The following is a 23,383-nucleotide window of genomic DNA, read 5'->3' on the forward strand; positions in this document are numbered from 1 at the left end:
ATGTGTCTGTTTTTGTGCCAGTACCATGCTGTCTTGATGATGACAGCTTTGTAATAGAGCTGGAAGTCCGGAATTGTGATGCCGCCGGCTTTGCTTTTCTTTTTCAACATTCCTCTGGCTATGCGGGGTCTTTTCTGGTTCCGTACAAATTTTAGGATTATTTTTTCCATTTCTTTGAAAAAAGTGGATGGTATTTTGATGGGGATTGCATTGAATGTGTAGATTGCTCTAGGTAGCATTGACATCTTCACAATATTTGTTCTTCCAATCCATGAGCATGGAACGTTTTTCCATTTCTTTGTGTCTTCCTCAATTTCTTTCATGAGTATTTTATAGTTTTCTGAGTACAGATCCTTTGTCTCTTTGGTTAGATTTATTCCTAGGTATCTTATGGTTTTGGGTGCAATTGTAAATGGGATCGACTCCTTAATTTCTCTTTCTTCTGTCTTGTTGTTGGTGTATAGGAATGCCACTGACTTCTGTGCATTGATTTTATATCCTGCCACTTTACTGAATTCCTGTATGAGTTCTAGCAGTTTTGGGGTGGAGTCTTTTCGGTTTTCCACATAAAGTATCATATCATCTGCAAAGTGTGAGAGTTTGACTTCTTCTTTGCCGATTTGGATGCCTTTGATTTCTTTTTGTTGTCTGATTGCTGTGGCTATGACTTCCAATACTATGTTGAATAGCAGTGGTGATAGTGGACATCCCTGCCGTGTTCCTGACCTTAGGGGGAAAGCTCTCAGTTTTTCCCCATTGAGAATGATATTCGCTGTAGGTTTTTCATAGATGGCTTTTATGATATTGAGGTAAGTACCCTCTATGCCTATACTCTGAAGAGTTTTGATCAAGAAAGGATGCTGTACTTTGTCAAAAGCTTTTTCTGCATCTATTGAGAGGATCATATGATTCTTGTTCTTTCTTTTGTTAATGTATTGTATCACATTGATTGATTTGCGGATGTTGAACCAACCTTGCAGCCCAGGGATAAATCCCACTTGGTCGTGGTGAATAATCCTTTTAATGTACTGTTGGAGCCTATTGGCTAGTATTTTGGTGAGAATTTTTGCATCCATGTTCATCAGGGATATTGGTCTGTAATTCTCCTTTATGATGGGGTCTTTGTCCGGTTTTGGGATCAAGGTAATGCTGGCCTCATAAAATGAGTGTAGAAGTTTTCCTTCCATTTCTATTTTTTGGAACAGTTTCAGAAGAATAGGTATTAATTCTTCTTGAAATGTTTGGTAGAATTCCCCTGGCAAGCCATCTGGCCCTGGGCTTTTGTTTTTTGGGAGATTTTTGATGACTGCTTCCATTTCCTTAGTGGTTATAGGTCTGTTCAGGTTTTCTATTTCATCCTGGTTCAGTTTTGGTAGTTGATACATCTCTAGGAATGCTTCCATTTCTTCCAGGTTATCTAATTTGCTGGCATAGAGTTGCTCATAATATGTTCTTATCATTGTTTGTATTTCTTTGGTGTTGGTTGTGATCTCTCCTCTTTCATTCATGATTTTGTTGATTTGGGTCATTTCTCTTCTCTTTTTGATAAGTCTGGCCAGGGGTTTATCAATCTTGTTAATTCTTTCAAAGAACCAGCTCCTAGTTTCGTTGATCTGTTCTACTGTTCTTTTAGTTTCTATTTCATTGATTTCTGCTCTGATCTTTATGATTTCTCTTCTCCTGCTGGGTTTAGGCTTTATTTGCTGTTCTTTCTCCAGCTCCTTTAGGTGTAGGGTTAGGTTGTGTATTTGAGACCTTTCTTGTTTCTTGAGAAAGGCTTGTATTGCTATATACTTTCCTCTTAGGACTGCCTTTGCTGCATCCCAAAGATTTTGAATAGTTGTGTTTTCATTTTCATTGGTTTCCATGTATTTTTTTAATTCTTCTTTAATTTCCTGGTTGACCCATTCCTTCTTCAGTAGGATGCTCTTTAGCCTCCATGTATTTGAGTTCTTTCCGACTTTCCTCTTGTGATTGAGTTCTAGTTTCAAAGCATTGTGGTCTGAAAATAGGCAGGGAATGATCCCAATCTTTTGGTACCGGTTGAGACCTGATTTATGACCTAGGATGTGATCTCTTCTGGAGAATGTTCCCTGGGCACTAGAGAAGAATGTGTATTCTGTTGCTTTGGGATGGAATGTTCTGAATAGATCTGTGAAGTCCATTTGGTCCAGTGTGTCATTTAAAGTCTTTATTTCCTTGTTGATCTTTTGCTTAGACGATCTGTCCATTTCAGTGAGGGGGGTGTTAAAGTCCCCCACTGTTATTGTATTTTTGTCGATGTGTTTCTTTGCTCTTGTTATTAATTGCCTTATATAATTGGCTGCTCCCATGTTAGGGACATAGATATTTACAATTATTAGATCTTCTTGTTGGATAGATCCTTTAAGTAGGATATAATGTCCTTCCTCATCAGTTATTACAGTCTTTGGTTTAAAATCTAATTTGTCTGATATAAGGATTGCCACCCCAGCTTTCTTTTGGTGTCCATTAGCATGGTAAATGGTTTTCCACCCCCTCACTTTCAATCTGGGGGTGTCTTTGGGTCTAAAATGAGTCTCTTGCAGACAGCATATCGATGGGTCTTGTTTTTTAATCCAGTCTGATAGCCTGTGTCTTTTGATTGGGGCATTTAGCCCATTTACATTCAGGGTAACTATTGAAAGATAGGAATTTAGTGCCATTATGTTGCCTGTAAGGTGACTGTTACTGTATATTGTCTGTGTGCCTTTCTGGTCTATGTTGCTTTTAGGCTCTCTCTTTGCTTAGAGGACCCCTTTCAAGATTTCCTGTAGGGCTGGTTTTGTGTTTGCAAATTCCTTTAGTTTTTGCTTGTCCTGGAAGCTTTTTATCTCTCCTCCTATTTTCAATGACAGCCTAGCTGGATATAGTATTCTTGGCTGCATATTTTTCTCATTTAGTGCTCTGAATATATCCTGCCAGTCTTTTCTGGCCTGCCAGGTGTCTGTGGATAAGTCTGTTGCCAATCTAATGTTTCTACCCTTGTAGGTTACAGATCTCTTCTCCCGAGCTGCTTTCAGGATTTTCTCTTTGTCTATGAGACTCGTAAGTTTTACTATTAGATGTCGGGGTGTTGACCTATTTTTATTGATTTTGAGAGGGGTTCTCTGTGCTTCCTGGATTTTCATGCCTGTTTCCTTCCCCAAATTAGGGAAGTTCTCTGCTATAATTTGCTCCATTATACCTTCTGCCCCTCTCTTTCTTCTTCTTCTGGGATCCCAATTATTCTAATGTTGTTTCGTCTTATGGTATCGCTTATCTCTTGAATTCTGCCCTCGTGATCCAGTAGTTGTTTATCTCTCTTTTTCTCAGCTTCTTTATTTTCCATCATTTTGTCTTCTATATTACTGATTCTCTCTTCTGCCTCATTTATTCTAGCAGTTAGCGCCCCCATTTTTGATTGCACCTCATTAATAGCCTTTTTGATTTCTACTTGGTTGGATTTTAGTTCTTTTACTTCTCCAGAAAGGGTTTCTCTAATAACTTCCATATTTTTTTTCAAGCCCAGCTAGTATCTTTAAAGTGAGGATTCTCAACTCTAGATCTGACATCGTACTAATGTCCGTATTGATTAGGTCCCTGGCAGTCGGTACTACCTCTTGTTCTTTTTGTTGAGGTGATTTTTTCCGTCTTGTCATTTTGTGCAGAGGAGAATAGATTAATGAGAGAACACAATGCTAGCAGAGTAACAACGTCCCCAGAAAATATACTCTAAACAAATCAGAAAAGACCTGAAGCAGTGGAAAAAGAAATGGAAAGAGAGAAAAAAGAAAAAGAAAAAAAAGAAAAAGATAAAGATAAAAACAAAAACAAAAACAAACAAAACAAAACAACAACAACAACAAAAAACCAGAATGTGATCAAATATGATCAGGCTGGTATATAGATCAGTGCCACACACTGGATTTGGGGTGTATTTTGGTCTTTTAGAAGAAAGTGCCTCCCAAAATTTAAAGAAAGAAAAACTTATATATGTACAAAAATAAGGGTTGATATGATGAAGGGATGGAATATGACTGTAAAGATGGAAATTATAAAAAATTTTATAAAAGGAATTGATAAGAAGTTGTTTGAAAAAAGAAAGAAGAGGATTTAAAAAAAAAAGAAAAAAAAGAGAATGTGATCAGGCAGGGGAATAGAAAACACCATATACTAGAGATTTAGGGTATATTTTAATCTGTTAGAAGAAACTATCTCAAAATTTTAAACACTTATATATATATATGCCAAAAATACGGGTAACTACTAGGAAGGGATAGAATATGACTCTAAAAATGAAAAATAAAAAGGTTTTTTTTAAAAAGGGGATTGATAAGATGTTGGTTGAAAAAGGGAAAAAGAAAAATTCAAAAAAAAAAAAGGAAAGACAGTTAAAAAAAAATTAACTTTGAAAGACTAAAGAATCATGGTAAAAAAAGCCATGATTTCTATGTGCAGTAGTCCCCTAGCGCTGGAGTTCTGCCGTTCTCATTGATCGGTAAACTTGGTCTTGGCTGGCTGTTCTCGCTGATCTTCTGGGGAGGGGCCTGTTGCCGTGGTTTCCAAATGTCTCTGCCGGAGGCGGAATTGCCCCGCCCTTGCCCCCTCCCGGCTAAGTAATTCTGCTCGGGTTTGCTCTCCGGGGCTTTTGTTCCCCGCGAGCTTTCCGTACAGTTTTCGAGGCGGAGAGTGAAAATGGCGGCCTCCCAATCTCCGCCCCGGAGGAGCCGAGAACTCGGGGCCCCGCTCCTCAGTGCGCCCCCAGAGAAAAGCCGTCAGTCACTCCCGTCTTCCTGGTCTCTGGCCGCACTCCGTGCTCACCCGGCTTGTGACCGCGCGTTTCTGTCTCTGGCACCCGACCCCGGGTGTTGTCTCCAAACCCAGCAGATCCCTGCGGTGCACTCCCGCGCGGCTCCTCCCAGGGGAGGAAGTGAGTCTCCCCGGATCTGCCGCTTGTTGGGTCCCTGCTGGAGGAGCAGTGGCCCGACTGTGCCGCGGATCACGGTTTATGGCAACCCCGAGCTGAGAGCCCGCGCCTGGGCTCCGTCTCTGCAGCCGGCTTCCCTGCTCCGATACCTGGGAGCTCTGCCACACTCAGGCACCCCCGGTCTTTCTGTGACCCCGAGGGTCCTGAGACCACACTGTCCCGGAGGGTTCCACCCCCCGCTTAGCCACCAGAGTGACGTCCCTCAGCGGAGCAGACTTTTAAAAGTTCCGATTTTGTGCTCCGTGGTTCTATCACTTGCCAGAAGTGGCCGACGGAGGCCCCTCCCCCGCCGTCTATCCTCCCGAATATCGCCTCGGATTCACTTCTCCGCACGTCCTACCTTCCAGAAAGTGGTCGCTTTTCTGTTCAGAGAGTTGTTGCTCTTCTTTTCTTCGATCTCCTGTTGAGTTTGTAGGTGTTCAGAATGGTTTGATCCCTATCCAGCTGAATTCCTGACAGGAGACAAAATCCAGGTCTCCTACTCCTCCGCCATCTTGCTCTGCTCCCCCCCCCAAAGATTTTATTTTTAACTAATACCTAACACGGAGCTTAAACCCACAACCCGGAGATCAAGAGTCACACGCTCCACCGACTGATCCAGGCAGGCACCACCATGGATTTTTATTTTTAAAGAATTTTTTTAAAAGATTTATTTATTTATTTTAAAGACAGGGAGAGAGAGTGTCAGCAGATGCCATGGTGAATGCAGAGCCTGACATGGGACTCAATCCACTACCTGGAGATCACGACCTGAGCCGAAGCCAAGAGTGGGATGCCCAATTGACTATGCCACCCAGGCGCTCCTAGTTTTTAAAGACTTCTGAAACTTAGGGGGTGCCTGGGTGGCTCAGTCAGTTAAGAAATCTGCCTTCGGCTCAGGTCATGATTCCAGGGTCCTGGAATCGAGCCCCGTGTCTGGCTCCCTGCTCAGCAGGGAGCCTGCATCTCCCTCTCCCTCTGCCGCTCCCCCTGCTTGTACTTGTGCTCTCTTTCTCTCTCGGCCAAATAAATAAAATAAAATCTTTAACAAAATAAATAAGACTTAATAGCTTTATTGAAATATAATTCACATACCACAAAACTTGCCCTTTTAAGATGTACAATTCAGTGGTTTTTGTATATCCTCAGAGTTGTGCAACTATCACCATATCTAATTTTAAGAGCTTTTCATTAACCCAAAAAAGAAATGTCTTGCCTGTTAATAGTCACTCCTCAGTCTTGATATTAAGTATTTGAGTCTTCTTTCTTTTTTCCCTTGGTCAGTCTAGCCAAAAGTTTGTCAATTTTGTCAGTTTTTTCAGAAACACAATTTTCGGTTTTGTTGATTTTCTCTCTTCTCTCTTTTATTAATTTCCACTCTAATCTTTAATTTCCTTCCTTTTGCTTGCTTTACATTTAGTTTGCTCTTCTTTTCTAGTATCTTAACATGGATGGTTAGGTTATTTGAGATCTTTCTTATTTTTTAATATTGACATTTATAGCTACACATTTCCCTCTGAGTAGTGCTTTCATTTCAGTTACTGTACTTTTCAATTCCAGACTGTCCATTGGGCCTTTTTAATAATCTCTCTTTCTTTATTGATATTATTTATTTGGTGAGATAGTGTTCTCATATTTTCCTTTAATTCTTTTTTTTTAGAGATTTATTTATTTTAGAGAGAGAGTGTGAGTGGGGGGTAGGGGCATAGGGAGAGGGAGAGAGAGAATCCTCAAGTAGGTTGCCTGCTGAGCGCAGAGCCCGACGTGGGGCTCCATCCCAGGACCCCGAGATCATGACCTGAGCCGAAATCAAGAGTCAGCCGACTGAGCCATTTTCTTGAATAATGCTTCCTGGATTGCTGAAAACTTTTATTTAATTTCCAAATTTCAAAAAAAGTTGGTTTTGACAGTTTTGACAGTTTCTCATTGCTTTTATGGAGGAGATAATTTTCAAAGGCCTTTACTACACCATTACTGATATTCTTCAGTAGATATTCTTGAATAAAAGCTTTGTAATTTGTTATATACTCTTTAGTCACTTTCCAGATCTTTAAAGGTTTGTTTTTTGAAACTTTTGTTCAATTTTATCATTGCTTTTGGGGGAAAGTCTTTGCTGAGCTCCACACACAGTCATCCCAGAAGTTCTGCTACTCCATTTTAGAATTTAATACCAAGCTGAACTATAACCTCACCCAAGACATAAGGCAAAATGCATTTTTAGACAAAGGTATAACACTTTTGTCATCCATTAACCTTCTGTAAAAGTAATATTGAAGACTAAAAAATCTAGAGGGAAACAAGACATTGAGTTCAAGAAACAATAGATGTCAAATCCTCTATCACTGAGCAGTAACAGGAAGAGGGAGACTGACTTAGTGAGATCTTCTTCTATTTAACCTTTTGCAGCTTCCCAGGACCATATCTTTGTTCAGTGTAATTTTATATAAAAACAGCATTCTAATGAACATACCTGAAGGATATTAATAGTGCAGATAAGATCTTGTATGTTCATCCCATGTTACAATTCATGTAGGAAAAAGTAGATTTCTGAATAACAAAACCTTTGTCTTTAACAGGTGAGAGGAATGACGTGTGCCTCCTGTGTACATAAAATAGAGTCTATCCTCACAAAACACAGAGGGATCTTCTACTGCTCTGTGGCCCTGGCAACCAACAAAGCACATATTAAATATGACCCGGAAATTATTGGTCCCAGGGATATTATCCATACGGTTGAAGTAAGTGGTAAGATTTTGCATTTCTGTGTTCTTACCTATTCAGTCAGCACTCCATTGAATCACTTCTATTTTGTATCAGACCATGAAAAAGATCTGGTCCCTTTGATTACTCTCAATTAACATGTCTCAAATTTAACATAAATGTGTTTACAACCTTTTTTTTCTTGGTCTTTGTCAGGAAGAGTTAGGCAAAGGCATATTGGCACTATTAATCAGGAGTAGACTGAAGGTAGAACCACAAATTCTTTAAAAATATTTAGAAAATGGCAGTAAAGTACAATTTGTTATAAGATTAATTAATCATTAGGAAAGCAAGCATCATGCTAGATGCTTTATTGTACCTAGATCAAAGCAAGCAATGTAATCTTTAAAAATTTGTGTATAGTTGACACAACGATGTTATGTTAGTTTCAGGTATACAACATAGTGATTCAACAACTCAGTGGTTATGCTCTGCTCACCACAAGTGTAGCTAGCATGTGTCACCATACAACGCTATTCCAATACCATTGACTTATGTTTATGATGCTGTACCTTTTTTTCCCAATGACTTAGTCATTCCTTAACTGGAAGCCTGTATCTCCCACTCCCCTTCACCCATTTTACCCATCTCCCATCTACCTCCCCTCTGGCAATCATCAGATTGTTCTCTGTATTTATAGGTCTGATTCTGCTTACAAATGATGTATTTTTAAGTATGAAATTTAAAAGACCAAACCCTTTTATTTGTCACAAACTTATCTCATGTTCTTCAATAAATCAAGTGGTAGTACATGTGAAAATGCTTTAAAAGTTTTAATGTGGTATAGCCTTGTTGTTATAATGATTGGAGCATATTAATAGTTCAGATAAGATCCTATTAGTATAGATAATAATACCATTAACATCTTTGTGAAGCTAGCATTATTGAGTATTTACTATGAGCCAGTTACCAACTTTGCAAAGCTTCAACTCTTAATTTAATTCTCACAACAGTGCTGTCATCTTCATTTTGGATGTGACGAAACCCAGGTTAAGAGAAGTTAAGTTACTTGCCCAAAATCACATAGCTAGTAAGTGTCATAGTTGGGATTTGAGCCTAGTCTTTCTTTTTTTTAAAAAATTTTTTATTTATTTATTTGAGAGAGAGAGAGAGCTCGTGCAAGCAGGAGGGGGGAGAGGGAGAAGCAGACTCCTTGGGAGTCTGACACGGGGCTCGATCCTGGGACTTCACGATCATGACCTGAGCTGAAGGCAGATGCTTAACTGACTGAGCCACCCAGGCGCCCTGAGCCTATTCTTTCTGACTCTAAAGCTCATGCTTGCTTTTTTCACTGTGCTGTGTGCTACACTGCCAACAAATGTAAGATGGCAACATTTTCCCTAGCAGTTGAAAATACAGTGTATGTTACTGTCTATGTGCATATGAGTCTTACTTATGTGTAGTTTTCTTTAATACTTCGTTATATTAGGGAAAATTTTTGTTCATGTTCTTTTTCTGATAGAAGAAGAGTAGAGACTGCATCTGCAAAGACTTGATACTATGGTGCTAACTTTTGTGGCCTATTATTCAATTTCCTGTACTTGTTTGGGGGATGGATGGATAGATAGATGTCAAAGCTAAAGTTTTAAAAAAGTGATTAATGTACATCAATACTAGTGGATGATGCTTGTCTAAATGTAAGATTTGTGATTTTACTATTGAATTCTGTCTTTATTAGATCATCAAACACTGATTCTGCTTTTTTCTAAAATTACTTATTAGAGGCTTTAGCTTACTTTTTGATATAAGAATCTTAGTGAGGACAGCTGCACTTGAGTTAAATCATTAGTTTGAGAACAGTAGGGTAGACATTAACTAGAGTTAAGGAACTATTCATTTCTTTGATGAAAGGCTATAAACAAAAGCAATTAAGAGAAGGGAGCATATTTTCATCTTTGCAGTCACCAGAGTGACTTGCACTCAGTAATTGAGTTGAATTCAAGTTCTTAATGACAGTACTGTGTCTTAGAATTTCTCTATATAATATTTTTATATTCAGTGAAATAATTGTTTTCTCATGAATTTCCTTAGAGCTTAGGTTTTGAAGCTTCTTTGGTCAAGAAGGATCGGTCAGCAAGTCACCTGGACCATAAACGAGAAATAAGACAGTAAGTTCTTTTGGTGTGTCAATGAAAAACAGATTTTGATTCTTTGTTACAGATTTTTTTAAGAGAGAGAAAGAGTGAGGGAGAGGCAGAAGAAGACGGAGAATCTTTTTTTTTTAATATATATATATATTTTTTATTTATTTGAGAGAGAGAGAATGAGAGAGAGCAAGCACATGAGAGGGGGAGGGTCAGAGGGAGAAGCAGACTCCCTGCCGAGCAGGGAGCCCGATGCGGGACTCAATCCAGGGACTCCAGGATCATGACCTGAGCCGAAGGCAGTCGCTTAACCAACTGAGCCACCCAGGCGCCCCGGAGAGAGAATCTTAAGCAGGCTCCACACTCAGCACAGAGCCTGATGCAGGGCTCGATCTCATGACTCTGAGATCATGACCTGAGCCGAAATCAAGAGTTGGATGTTTAACCAATTGTTATAACTTTAACATCCTGTTGACATGTCAGTTTTTACAATGTCATCCTTATATTGGGTGAAGTGGTCACAATTTGTATTTCCCTATAGTACATAGAACCTTTAACCATCAGCTACTTACTAAAATGATTTTTCTTTTCTACGTAAGGTGGAGACGGTCCTTCCTTGTGAGCCTCTTTTTCTGTATTCCTGTAATGGGGCTGATGATATATATGATGGTTATGGATCACCATCTTGCAACTCACCATAATAAGAACATGAGTCAAGAAGAAATGATCAACATTCATTCTTCTATGTTCCTGGAGCACCAGATCCTGCCAGGATTGTCCATTATGAATTTGCTATCCTTTCTATTGTGTGTACCTGTACAGGCAAGTGAAATGGTAGCAAGTATATATGTTAATAATGAAAAATAGCAAAATGTGACAGGCAAGGCTATTTTCAATTGCAAAACAGATATTAGCCAGAAGTTTGATCATTTTATGCTAGATGCTTCATAAAAATAATCTTAAACTGAGTGGTTAAAGTAGATAATAAATTCCATTTAACTCCTAAGGATATTGTTTAACAACAAAGCAGAGAAAAAGAGTTCAATTCAGATTTAGATATGAATTTAGCATTCATATCTGCTGTTGCATATAACTTTATGTTTAAAGTAATAATAATAAAATAGATATTTTACTTATTTATATTTGTATTTAATATTCTATAGTAAACATATTAAAATTAATTATATTACTATTATATCAAGTATATTAATATATTTTAATTATTAACTTATTATATAAAATAAAATGATGGTGATAATTATATTATGTTATTATTTTAATTACTTATCCCTGATACTGAAGTACATTACTTTCTGTATGTTTTCAATTCTTCTTTTCAGATAAACTTTTACTATGGAACACTTCATCCAATAAATCTGTTCCTTTTTCTGATCCTTATAAAAGGCAGTGAAGATTTTAAGAACATCTTAGTATGTTTCTCTATACTAATAAAAAACAAGCTTTTCAGTTATGTTTACCAATGAAAACAGCCAGCAGTTCCAATAGCTTGTGATATTCTACTTAGGTTGAATTTTAGGCAGGGTGGCTGAGTTTTATGTAAAAAAACCATTGTCAAAAGAATGTAATTGCTTTCTTAGTTCCTGTTTGTGCTAGCATCTAAAAGAAAAATCTAAGAATCATCTGACTTTCTTTATATTATGGAATATCCGTTGGCTTATAGAGGACAGCTGCCAAGGGCTTGTACAGCAGTTTGGATCTCAACACACACATACCTGCTAAAATACAAACATTATTGTCTCAGCTTAAAATCTGTCCTTAGTCACCATACAATACATCATGAGTTTTTGATGTGGTGATCCACGATCCATTGTTTTCATATTGTATGGTGACTAACATAACATGATAAAATTAAAAAAATTTAAAAAAAGAACTCAAGCTCTGGGGAAAAAAAAAATCTGTCCTTAGTGTTTACGGATAGTTAAAAGCAAAAGGAAATTAACCTTGAGACTATATCTTTGTTACTGAGCTCTATATGTGAATTTCAACATTTTTTTAAACAGCAATAATTATTGTTTCTATATTACAGTTTTTTGGAGGCTGGTACTTCTACATTCAGGCCTACAAAGCACTGAAGCATAAAACTGCAAATATGGATGTACTGATTGTGCTGGCAACCACCATTGCATTTGCCTACTCTTTGGTTATTCTTCTGGTTGCAATGTATGAAAGAGCCAAAGTAAACCCTATTACTTTCTTTGATACACCTCCTATGCTATTTGTGTTTATTGCACTAGGCCGGTGGCTGGAACATATAGCAAAGGTAAAGTAAGAAAGAGTGACATTTGTTAAAATCTTGGATGGATAAGTGATCATATTTTCTAGACCAGTTTTTGGAAATATACATTGATTTATATAGTTAACAAAAGAAGTGCTTCCATTTTGGTAACATTTTAAGTTAAATATTCCTTTAGAAGATTTACCGAACTTACGGAATTAATACTTTAGATAGGACAGTATATCCATGTTTATTTTAAGAGAGAGACATTTGCTAAGTACTTACTTATATCACATTATTAATGGAAAAATTGATGTGACCACAAGATTTAAAATAATGATGGAAAAAATATTCACCCATAATCCCTTGCTATAATGGAAATTACTTTCTAATTCTGTTCTGCATACCTTTATATTTTACAGAGTGGCAAACATAGTATACATACTGGTTTATCCTTAACGCTAGAAAGTTTTTTTCCCCTTTTTTGCAGTCCAGATATAATTATTTGGTATTTTCTAAATAATATTCTGTCAAATCATTGTGCTGTAACTCACTAAACCATTTTGGTTTTGTTCTCAGTTGGATTGTTTCGCATTTTAAATTTTAGATAATCCTGCATTAAACATATTCGTGTTTAATAGTAATTTCTGTTGAATTAGTATCTTAGGATAAATTACAAAGGATGTGAGTAAAGGGCATAAATCCTTTTGTGGCTCATGCAACAAGTTTTAGCATTCTTTTGTCAATAAGAATATGTTAGTGAAGTAGTTTTACTACAACTTCATCAGCATTAACTCCTGTATAAATTCTTGCTAAGTTAGTAGGCATTAAATGGTGTCATAGAGTTGCTTTTGTTTGCATTTCTTCCATTATTAGCAGGAATAAACATTTTTCTACACAGGAGGTATTTTATTTCTTCTTAAATTAATTGCCTAATGATGTCCTTTGCTCATGTACCTGAGTTCCTGATGTTTTCCTATTAATTTATGTTACTTTTTTACAAATTATACCTAATAATACATTTTATATTTTGTATACTTCGTATTTTTGAAGTAAAACATTTTCTAATTTGAACTAATTAATATTCCTAAAGCTATCTTTTTGGCAAATGTTAAGTATTGTATCTTTATTTTAGGTAAAACCTGAGCTTTTTCTTCCTTAGCATTGTTAACATGTTTGTTTTAATTTATAGGGCAAAACATCAGAGGCTCTTGCCAAGCTAATTTCACTACAAGCTACAGAAGCAACTATTGTAACTCTTGACTCTGATAATATTCTCTTAAGGTATTTATTTTCATTCTTCCCCCTTATCTTTTTAACTTCTTACAAAAAATATCAAATACACCCAGAAGTAGAGAGAAGAGTATAATGAACCCACATCATCTATCTCCCAGATTTAACAATTATTCACATTTTGCCAAACTTCATCTATTCATTCTATCTTTATATTGTTGCAGTAGTATTTTAAATTCCAGTCATGTTGGTTTATTGCTAAATATTCCTGTAGTATCTCTAAAAATAGGACATATTCTTATGTAACTATAATACCATATTGCATTTAACAAAATTAACAATATCTTAAGATCATCTAATATGTATATAGTCTATTCTCATTTCTCCTGTTGTCTCCAAAAAGTTATTTATTTATTTTAGAGAGGGGGAGAGAGAGAGAGCGCAAGAGAGTGAGAGTGAGTGCACACACGTGAGTTGGGGAGGAGCACATGGGGAAGAGCTGATGGGGAGGGAATGGGAAGGAGATAGAATCTCAAGCAGACCCTGCGCTGAGCACAGAGCCCAGAGCCTCCTGGCACCTGTAAACTGGAAGTTAGAGCTAAAGACTTGATAAGATTTCATTCTTTTTAAAAAAAATTCATTCTTGGGCGCCTGGGTGGCTCAGTCGATTAAGCGACCGCCTTCGGCTCAGGTCATGATCCCAGGGTCCTGGGATCAAGTCCCACATCGGGCTCCCTGCTCTGCGGGGAGCCTGCTTCTCCCTCTCCCCCTCACCCTGCTGGTGTTCCCTCTCTCGCTGTGTCTCTCTCTGTCAAATAAATAAATAAAATCTTTAAAAAAAATTTCATTCTTTTGTATTTCTCATTTGTATACTCATAAAATTATGTAGGAAAATTTACACAATAAATTGTTTTTTTAAGATTTTATTTATTTATTTGTCAGAGAGAGAGAAAGAGAGCACAAGCAGGGGAGCGGCAGGCAGAGGCAGAGGGAGAAGCAGGCTCCCTGCTGAGCACGGAGCCCAATGTGGGACTCGATCCCAGGACCCTGGGATCATGACTTGAGCCGAAGGCAGACACTTAACCGACTGAGCCACCCAGGTGTCCCATAAATTTTTTAATTAAATAAAACCCCGCACATTATTTTCTAAAGCTTTCATTTATTCTTTTAGTCACTACTAAACGAATATATCCTTTGTGCCAGGTACTGAGCTGTTCCCCAACAGTAAACAGGACTGACATTGTAGCTCCCAGCTTAAATGTTAGGTCTAGTTTCCATTGGTAGCAATTATGGAGCCACAAGCTTGACATAAACCAGTAAGCTTGCATGGATAGATCAGAGTGAGAAACATATTTTCCCAGTGCTTTTTATTTTAACTCCTATCCAGTGAAGAACAAGTGGATGTGGAGCTCGTTCAACGTGGAGACATCATTAAAGTGGTTCCAGGAGGCAAATTTCCAGTGGATGGTCGTGTTATTGAAGGACATTCTATGGTAGATGAGTCCCTTATCACAGGTATGTTCTTTCAGAGGATCATGACATGAAAGTAAAGTGAATCCAAAGTGTTAATAAAAAACAGGAATAAAAGGTGGACAGCTTTTTGTAGAAACTATGGAATGACTAAATGATGAGTAAAGAGAATAGGAATTCTTTTTAAGACTTTAAATAAATTTCTGTAGATTTACTTTGTGTTTTTTCATTATGCTACTGAAAGCTTTTTTCACTGAGGATTGTTAATTACTAGAATGTGTAACCAAAGGCAGTTGTTTCATTCTGATGTAGAGCCCAAGAGACTTTGGCAGATTTTCCTGAGCAAATACCTATTTGTTTTCCTGCCCTAAAGACTGGTCTGGTCGGAGCTGGAGTATGACTCTGGGTTCTCCACATCAGGGTCTGCTCGAAGAAATTAGGCCTCGGAGTAGTGTTAGAGAGCTTAGATAACTAAGGCCAATCTGGAACAGAACCAAAAGAATACCTTTCCTGTCTGAACCCTCAGGATAGTCCCAGAAGAGGCTCAGTTTATGGACTATGAGGAAATAATTTCGGACTCTGTATTTCTCAATAGGGTGCTATTGCCAGTTCAGATGGGACAATTCTTCTGGGGGGACTGCATGCACATTGTAATACATTTAGTATCCCTGACCCTGGCCCACTAAATTGGAGTAGGAGCACCCCATGCTCCACCAGTAGTTATTATAAACAAGAACTCCCACATTTCTAAGTGCTCCTTGGGAACATATTGAGGACCAATGATCTAAGACTAGGGAGCAGCTTTAAAAGTGTCTGACACGCAAATTCGTGAAGCGTTCCATATTTAAAAAAAAAAGTTTCTGCGTATAAGAGCTGACTTAATAGATTGTTCTAGTTTAAGATATGTGTCCCTGGGGTTGGCCCAGAACTGACATAAGGAAAAAGGGAGGGCAACCTTCACCTAGGCATTTATCCAGATTCTATGAAGTAAGAATCTCCTTTCTACATATTTTTGACAGTTAATAAATAACAGCATGTTTCAAGATAGTATGTATTTATGCTCCCTAAATCTGTCTTTACTCCTTATACAGGGGAGGCAATGCCTGTGGCTAAGAAATCTGGCAGCACAGTAATCGCCGGTTCCATTAACCAGAATGGGTCACTACTTATCCGTGCAACCCATGTTGGAGCTGACACAACGCTTTCTCAAATTGTTAAGCTTGTGGAAGAGGCACAAACATCAAAGGTAACTTAATTCCCTGGGAGAAACAGAAAGTATTTTTTTTAAAAGACTGCTCAGTGTGAATCTTGATCTAGTGTTTATGTTTTCCTTTAACTCCAGTTGCATTAATAGGGAGATTATTAAAATATTTGTATGCAGTACCAAATATACTCTGTATTCATTATCAAAAAAGGAGACTTTGATACATGTATTATTATTATTATTGTTATTATTAATATTCTAGGCTCCTATCCAGCAGTTTGCAGACAAACTCAGTGGCTACTTTGTTCCTTTTATTGTTATTGTTTCCATCGCTACCCTCTTGGTTTGGATTATAATTGGATTTCTGAATTTTGAAATTGTGGAGACCTACTTTCCTGTAAGTGACTTGTAACAACTCTTTACCATACATAAAACAGTTTGTGAATCTTTTGCATAAACTATTAATTGGAAAATAACTTTAATAATCACTAGTATCTTTATGGGCCTGGAATGGGAAAGTAATAAGAATAACATTTGCATTTCTATAAATATAAAAATTTCCTCCTGGAAAGATTTTTTTTTCATTATTTTTATTACTTTTTCATTATTTTCATTATGATTTTCCCAAAGCAAGTACTGAACTTTTATATTTTATACCCAGTCTCATTCTCAACATGACTCTGCTTTCTCAAAGGACTGTAGATAATATTGAGAAAAACCTTGGGGTCTCAGCTCTGCCATATACCATCAGTGTGATCTTAGGTCAAATTAATTTCTCTCTGAGCTTCAGTTTCCTCATTTGTAAAGTGAGATTCTAATAATACCCATCCTGCATAACTTGCAGTTGTTGTGAAAGTTAAATAAGATGATATATCAGAAACACTTTGTAATTTATTAAATGCTTTATAAATATAGGGTAATATTAGTGCCTGTTCCTCTGTAGTTCTATGATAGTCTCTAAAGTATGGTGTTGTAAAGTAGTAAAGTAGACCTGGATTGTGCCTCATATTATATAACCTTTAAGTCACTTCTGTTTTGTCACCTGTAATGTAGTGATAATAATACCTAAATTGCAAGATTGGAATTAGTGTAGGTGAAAACATGCACATATGACATATATTAAAGCATAAGCTTTCATGTCTATGAAAGTCCCTTCCAACTGTTTCTGTATAGATAAATACCTCTTAGGTGAACGCTTAGTTTAAGTATTTGAGAACTTTGTAAGAACCTAGCACCATAAAGTCATTACTACTAAGAAAGTCTTATTTTGTTGTATTTCTTTATTTTTAAAAATGCCACGCTGTACACTGTTCCATGTTGTTTGTCCCTTCAGTTAAAGAACAAGTAGAATCAGGAGAGTGAGGGTGAGATGTAGAGCCTTACTGGGGACCTGAAGAGACACTTGTCGCCAAGAAGAACATTTTGAAGATTTTGTTGTCTAGAAGAGGTGTCTCTGGGATCTCACTTCTATATATTTACTGAAGATCGGAAAAGAATTAAATTAGGGCCATGGGGACACAGAAGGTCACAGTACCTCTGATCTTTGCCATCTCCATTGATAAAATAGACTCTTTCCAGTTTGGCTCTTTCCAGTCATCAATGCTCCTGAGACAATCATAAAGGATTTTCTCAATTATTCATTGGAAGAGAAGTTAGAAGACTCCCCCACTCAGGTGCTACTCATTTCCCTTTGGTCCTTGTCTGTGGCCATCTTCTCCATTAGTGGTATGACTGGCTCCTTTTCCACTGGACTTTTTGTCAACAGCTTTGGCAGGTGCTTATTGTCAACCTATTGGCTGTTGCCGGTGGCTGCCCTATGGTTTTCCAAATTAGCGGAGTCTGTTGAAATGCTGATCCTGAGGGGCCCCTGGGTGGCTCAGTTGGTTAAGCGGCTGCCTTCGGCTCAGGTCATGATCTCGGGGTCCTGAGATCGAGCCCCACCTCGGTCTCCCTGCTTGGTGGGGAGTCTGCTTCTCCCTCTCCCTCTGCTGCTCCCCCTGCTTGTGCTCTCTTGCTCGTGTGCTCTCGTTCTCTCTCTCTCTCTCTCTCTCTCTCTCAAGTAAATGAATGGAATCTTGGAAAAAAAAAAGAAATGCTGAACCTGGGCCAATAGATTATTGACCTCTTCTGCAGATACTGCACAGGTTTTGTGCCTATGTGCATTGGAGAGATATCTCCTACCTGCCCCATGGTGGCAGGTCGGGGGGCTTTGGCATTCCTAACCAGCTAGGCATTGTCAGGATTCTGGTGGCTTACATATTTGGTCGAAAGTCATCTTGGGGATTGAAGAGCTTTGGCCTCTGCTGTTGGACTTCACCATCATTCTAGCTGTCCTACAAAGTACAGCCCTTCCATTTTGCCCTAAAAGTCCTAGGTTCTTGGTCATTAACAGAAGGGAAGAGGAGAGTGCCAAGGAGATCTTCTAGTGATTGTGGGGTACCCAGGATGTGACTCAGATAGGACATCAGGGAGATGAAAAATGAGGGTGCTAGGATCGCACAAGAAAAGCAAGTCACCGTGCTGGAGCTCTTCAGTGTGCGCAGCTACTGACAGCGTATCGTCGTTTCCACCATGCTCCAGCTCTCCCAGCAGCTCTCTGGAGTCAGTGCTGTGTTCTGTTACTGAATAGGAATCTTCAAAGATGCAGGTGTTGGGGAGCCATTGGTGTGGGTGTGGTGAATATTGTCTTCATGGTAGTTTCTCTGTTTTTGATGGAAAGGGCAGGGAGGAAGACTACATCTGACTGGTCTTGGACGGATGGTTTTTTGTTCCATTCTCATGACTGTTTTCATTGTTATTAAAGGACAAGTATAACTGAATGGGCTTTGTCTGTATTACAGCTGTCTTGGTCTTCATGCCCTTTTTTGAAATTGGTCCAGGCTCCATTCCCTGGTGTATTGTGGCTAAACTCTTTAGCCAGGGACCCCACCCAGCAGCAATGGCAGGGGCTGGTTTTTCCAACTGGACCTCCAACTTTTTTGGTTGGGCAGCTGCATTCTGTTTAGGAGCGTGCGTTTGTATTGTCTTCACTGGCTTCCTTGTTATCTTCTTGGTGTTTAGTCCCTGAGACCCATGGCAGGACTTTTGAGGAAATTACATAAGCCTTGGAATGGCAGGTGAAAGAGGCCGGTAGAGCTGACAAAGGCCCCATTGTGGAGATAAACAGCACCCTTCCCGTTAAGGAGGTCTAAGCCATGCTTCCTTCCTGTCTCCCTACCAACACGAAGAAGCAAACTCTCCCTGAATAAGAGAGAGAGAGATTGAGAGAGAGAGAGAGACCTCATCAGGTTGTAACCCAGGACTGTTTCTGAATGCTGCTACTTGATTCCTTTCTCTTCCCACACACTTCATGAGCACTCAGAGGAACCCAGTGCTGGAGTTAGTTTTATCTTCAGTGGATTTTTAAGCATTTTATTGCTTGGACATTCTCTTCTGTTTAGGAGAGACCAAGTGAACCTTCCTTAATTTCAAAAGGAATTGGCTGCTTGGCATATGACAGCTTTGCCAGCTTTTCCTCCCTCGGGTTCTATATTGCCTCACAAGGACATACAGGAGTGTTAAGAGTGAGGTTCAGTCTCCCCCACCCCAGACTTAACAGGAAGCAGATCTACATGAGTGTGGAGGGCAGAGAGGGATTAAATAAGAGCACCTTCCTTGCTTCTATACAGCTCTGCAGAAAAAATTAATTGGAGTTTTATTTATCTTCTGGTATTATTACATAAATATTTAGTTCTTTAAGTGTAAAGCAATTTTACCAAATAATGAGAACATAAGGAAATTGAGTGTAGAGGGAGGTGCTTAAAGAGAGGTTATAGGGTGGAAGATTTAATAGTGGAGAAGTCAAGGTGCAATAAGAAGGGAAGACTCTAGAAAGAAATGTAATATGTTATTGAAGCGTACATGATGTGGTGTGTGAGATTTGCCTCTTAACAATTCCTGTCCTTCAGGTGGAAACTCTCAAGTTTAACTTCTCAGTTAAAGTCATGTGCCTATATTAGGAAGCTACTGGTTTCCTTTGGAACTTTTTTCTTTGTTGAAGATTATATGTAGTATTACTTGAAATCTAGGATGATTACTAAAATAGGCATTGCAGTTAATGGTGGTTGATGGATTCTAATTTTGGATGGAGTCTAGAGAAGGGAAGATTAATTCTAGAAATCCTTTCTCCCTTCAGTGGACCAAAAAAGTTCTTGCCCATGTAGCGGACTCTTTTTTTTCTTTTTTTTTTTTTTTCTTTTTTAAACTACTCCTAACCACCCATCCGGTGGGGGAGACCTCCAAATGAGCAACCCAATTTTGTTTTTTAGGAGATTTTAATTGTTGATTTTTATTTTTTTGAAAGTTTTAATTTTAATTCCAGCTAGTTAACATACAATGTTATATTAGTTTCAGGTATACAGTATAATGATTCAATAATTCCATACATCACCCAGTGCTCATCATGACAAGTCCACTCCTTAATCCCCATCACCTGTTTAACTCATCCCTCTATCCACCTCCCCTCTGGTAACTATCAGTTTATTCTCTATAGTTAAGAGTCTGTTTCTTGGCTTGTCCCACTCTCTCTAGCTTTTTTTCCCCTTTGTTTGTTTGTTTTGTTTCTTAAATTCTACATATAAGTGAAATCATATGGTATTTGTCTTTCTCTGACTGACTTATTTTGCTTAGCTATAATGCTAGCTGTCTAGCTCCATCCATGCGGTTACAAATGGGAAGATTTTATGCTTTTTGATGGCTGAGTAATATTCCATTGTAAATATATACCACATCTTCTTAATCATTCATCAGTTGATGGACAGTTGGCTTGCTTCCATATCTTGGCTATTATAAATAATGCTGCCATAAACATAGGGGTGCATGTATCCATTTGAATTAGTGTTTTTGTATTCTTCGGATAAATACCCAGTAGTGCAATTGCTGGGCCGTAGGGTAGTTCTGTTTTTAATTTTTTGAGGGATCTCCATACTGTTTTCCAGAGTGGCTGCACCAGTTCCCACCAATGGTGTAAGAGGGGTTTTCTCCACATACTCACCAACACCCGTATTTTTCTTGTGTTGTTGATTTTAGCCATTCTGACAGGTATGAGGTTGTATCTCATTGTGGTTTTGATTTGCATTTCCCTGATAATGAGTGATGTTGAGCATCTTTTCATGTGTTTGTTGGCCATCTGTATGTCTTCTTTGGAGAAATATCTATTCCTGTCTTCTGCCCATTTCTTGACTGGATTTTTTGTTGTTTTTTTTTGGGGGGGGGTGTTGAGTTTGGTAAATTCTTTATAGATTTTGGATACTAACCCCTTACCAGAATATGTTGTTTGCAAATATCTTCTCCCATTCTGTCGGTTGCCTTTTAGTTTTGTTGACTGTTCCCTTTGCTGTGCAGAAGCTTTTTATCTTGATGAAGTCCCAATAGTTCATTTTTGCCCTTGTCTCCGGAGACGTGTCTAGTAAGAAGTTGCAACGGTCTGGGTCAAAGAGGTTGCTGCCTGTGTTGTGCTCTAGGATATTGATGGTTTCCTGTGTCAGTTTTAGGTCTTTCATCCGTTTTGAATTTATTTATTTTTTTATATGGTGTAAGAAAGTGGTCCAGTTTCCTCATTTTGCATGTCGCTGTCCAGTTTTCCCAACACCGTTTGTTGAAGAGACTTTTTCCCACTGGATATTCTTTCCTGCTTTGTTGAAGATTGATTGACCATATAATTGTGGGTTTATTTCTGGGTTTTCTATTCTGTTCTCTTGGTTTATGTATCTATTTTTGTGCCACTACTATACTGTTTTCATTCCTACAGCTTTGTAATATAACTTGAAGCCTGGAATTACGACGCCTACAGCTTTATTTTGCTTTTTCAAGATTGCTTTGGCTATTCGGGGTCTTTTGTGGTTCCATATAAATTTTAGGATTGTTTGATCTAGTTCTGTGAAAAATGCTGTTGGTATTTTGATAGGTATTACATTAAATTTGTAGATTGCTTTGGGTAATATAGACTTTTTTTTACAGATTTATTTATTTTAGAGGGAGAGAGTGAGCACCAGCAGGGGGAGGGGCAGAGGAAGAGGGAGAAAATCCTCAAGCAGACTCCCTGCTGAGCATGGAGCCTAGGACCCTGAGATCACAACCTGAGCTGAAATCAAGAGTCAGCCACCCAACCAGCTGAGCCACCCAGGTGTCCTGGGTAGTATAAACATTTTAATAATATGTGTTTAATAATAGGTGTTCTTCTAATCCATGAGCATGGAATATTTTTCCATTTCTTTGTGTCATCTTCAATTTCTTTCATCGGTGTTTTAGTTTTCAGAGTACAGGTCTTTCACCTCTTTGGTTAGGTTTATTCCTAGGGATATTATTATTTTGGTGAAATTGTAAGTGGGATTATTTTCTTAATTTCTCTTTCTGCTGCTTCATTATTGGTGTGTAGAAATGCAACAGAGTTCTGTAGATTGATTTTATATCCTGCTACTTCAGTGAATTTGTTTATCAGTTCTAGCAGTTGTTTGGTGGAGTCTTTCAGGTTTTCTATATAACTTTCAGATAGTGAAAGTTTTACTTCTTCCTTACCGATTTGGATGCCTTTTATTTCTTTTTGTTGTCTGACTGCTGTGGCTAGGACTTCTAGTACTGTGTTGAATAAAAATGGTTAGAGTGGATAACCTTGTCCTGTTCCTGATTTTAGGGAAGAGCTCTCCGTTTTTCTCTATTAAGGATGATGTTAGCTGTGGGTTTTTCATAAATGGCCTTTATTATGTCGAGGTATATTCTCTCTAACCCTACTTGTTGAGTGTTTTTATCACGAATGGATGTTGTACTTTGTCAAATGCTTTTTCTGCATCTATTGAAATGATGGTATGATTCTTATTCTTTCTCTTATTGATGTGGATTTTTATTTTGTTGTAAGCCATAGCTTTAAAAGAATTCAGAGGAGAATGTTCATAGCTAACTTTGAATTTGTAACCTCAGCTCTGGGAGAGGATTTTTCCTGAACGATTATTATCTTGTTGATGTATGTTGTTGCTTTGGCATCATCATATGCTTTTTCATCTGTTATCATGTCAACTTACCCTTGTTACCATGTTTCCATTGTATTAGGTCAAGTGCCCTTAGGGGCCCATACATTTGAGATAGTGTGAGTAGATGTGCAGTGTAGCCCACACTTGAGAGAGTATGAATGTATATGTACTGTCACTTTGCTCTAGTTGGAAGTAGTTTATTGGTAGCTTGTTTCCTCTGTGTTCCTACAACCCCCTTTTGGATAGAATCTGTTAAACATCTCTCTGTGTATAAATGACACTGCCTCTGCTCTGTGGAATTTGTGTCTATGGCTTTTTTCCAAACTTTAGTGTTCTGTCCCATGTGGCTACCTTTCCTTGTTGGAGAGTTGGGGGAGAACTCCTTAAATCTTGAGATTGAGGGTGGAGGACTCTGTCTTGCTCTAG

The 23,383-nt window shown here is 38.2% G+C and overlaps 1 protein-coding gene and 1 pseudogene across 2 annotated transcripts in view; both read left to right on the plus strand.

Annotated features, from left to right (window-relative positions):
- The window catches only part of ATP7A (ATPase copper transporting alpha), a 158,660-nt gene that overhangs the window by 107,898 nt on the left and 27,379 nt on the right, over positions 1-23,383 (plus strand). For both annotated transcript variants that reach the window (XM_035028792.1, XM_035028793.1), the window contains 8 exons: positions 7,543-7,704; positions 9,758-9,834; positions 10,410-10,632; positions 11,858-12,091; positions 13,239-13,330; positions 14,667-14,794; positions 15,841-15,995; positions 16,216-16,350. In XM_035028792.1, coding sequence (XP_034884683.1) covers positions 7,543-7,704; positions 9,758-9,834; positions 10,410-10,632; positions 11,858-12,091; positions 13,239-13,330; positions 14,667-14,794; positions 15,841-15,995; positions 16,216-16,350 — 1,206 coding nt within the window. The remainder of the gene's footprint in view (positions 1-7,542; positions 7,705-9,757; positions 9,835-10,409; positions 10,633-11,857; positions 12,092-13,238; positions 13,331-14,666; positions 14,795-15,840; positions 15,996-16,215; positions 16,351-23,383) is intronic.
- LOC118026052 lies at positions 16,550-20,229 on the plus strand (annotated as a pseudogene).

Source organism: Mirounga leonina, unplaced genomic scaffold (genome assembly GCF_011800145.1).
Source record: "Mirounga leonina isolate KUSES-001 unplaced genomic scaffold, KU_Mleo_1.0 Mir_204, whole genome shotgun sequence".
NCBI classification, from domain to species: domain Eukaryota; kingdom Metazoa; phylum Chordata; class Mammalia; order Carnivora; family Phocidae; genus Mirounga; species Mirounga leonina.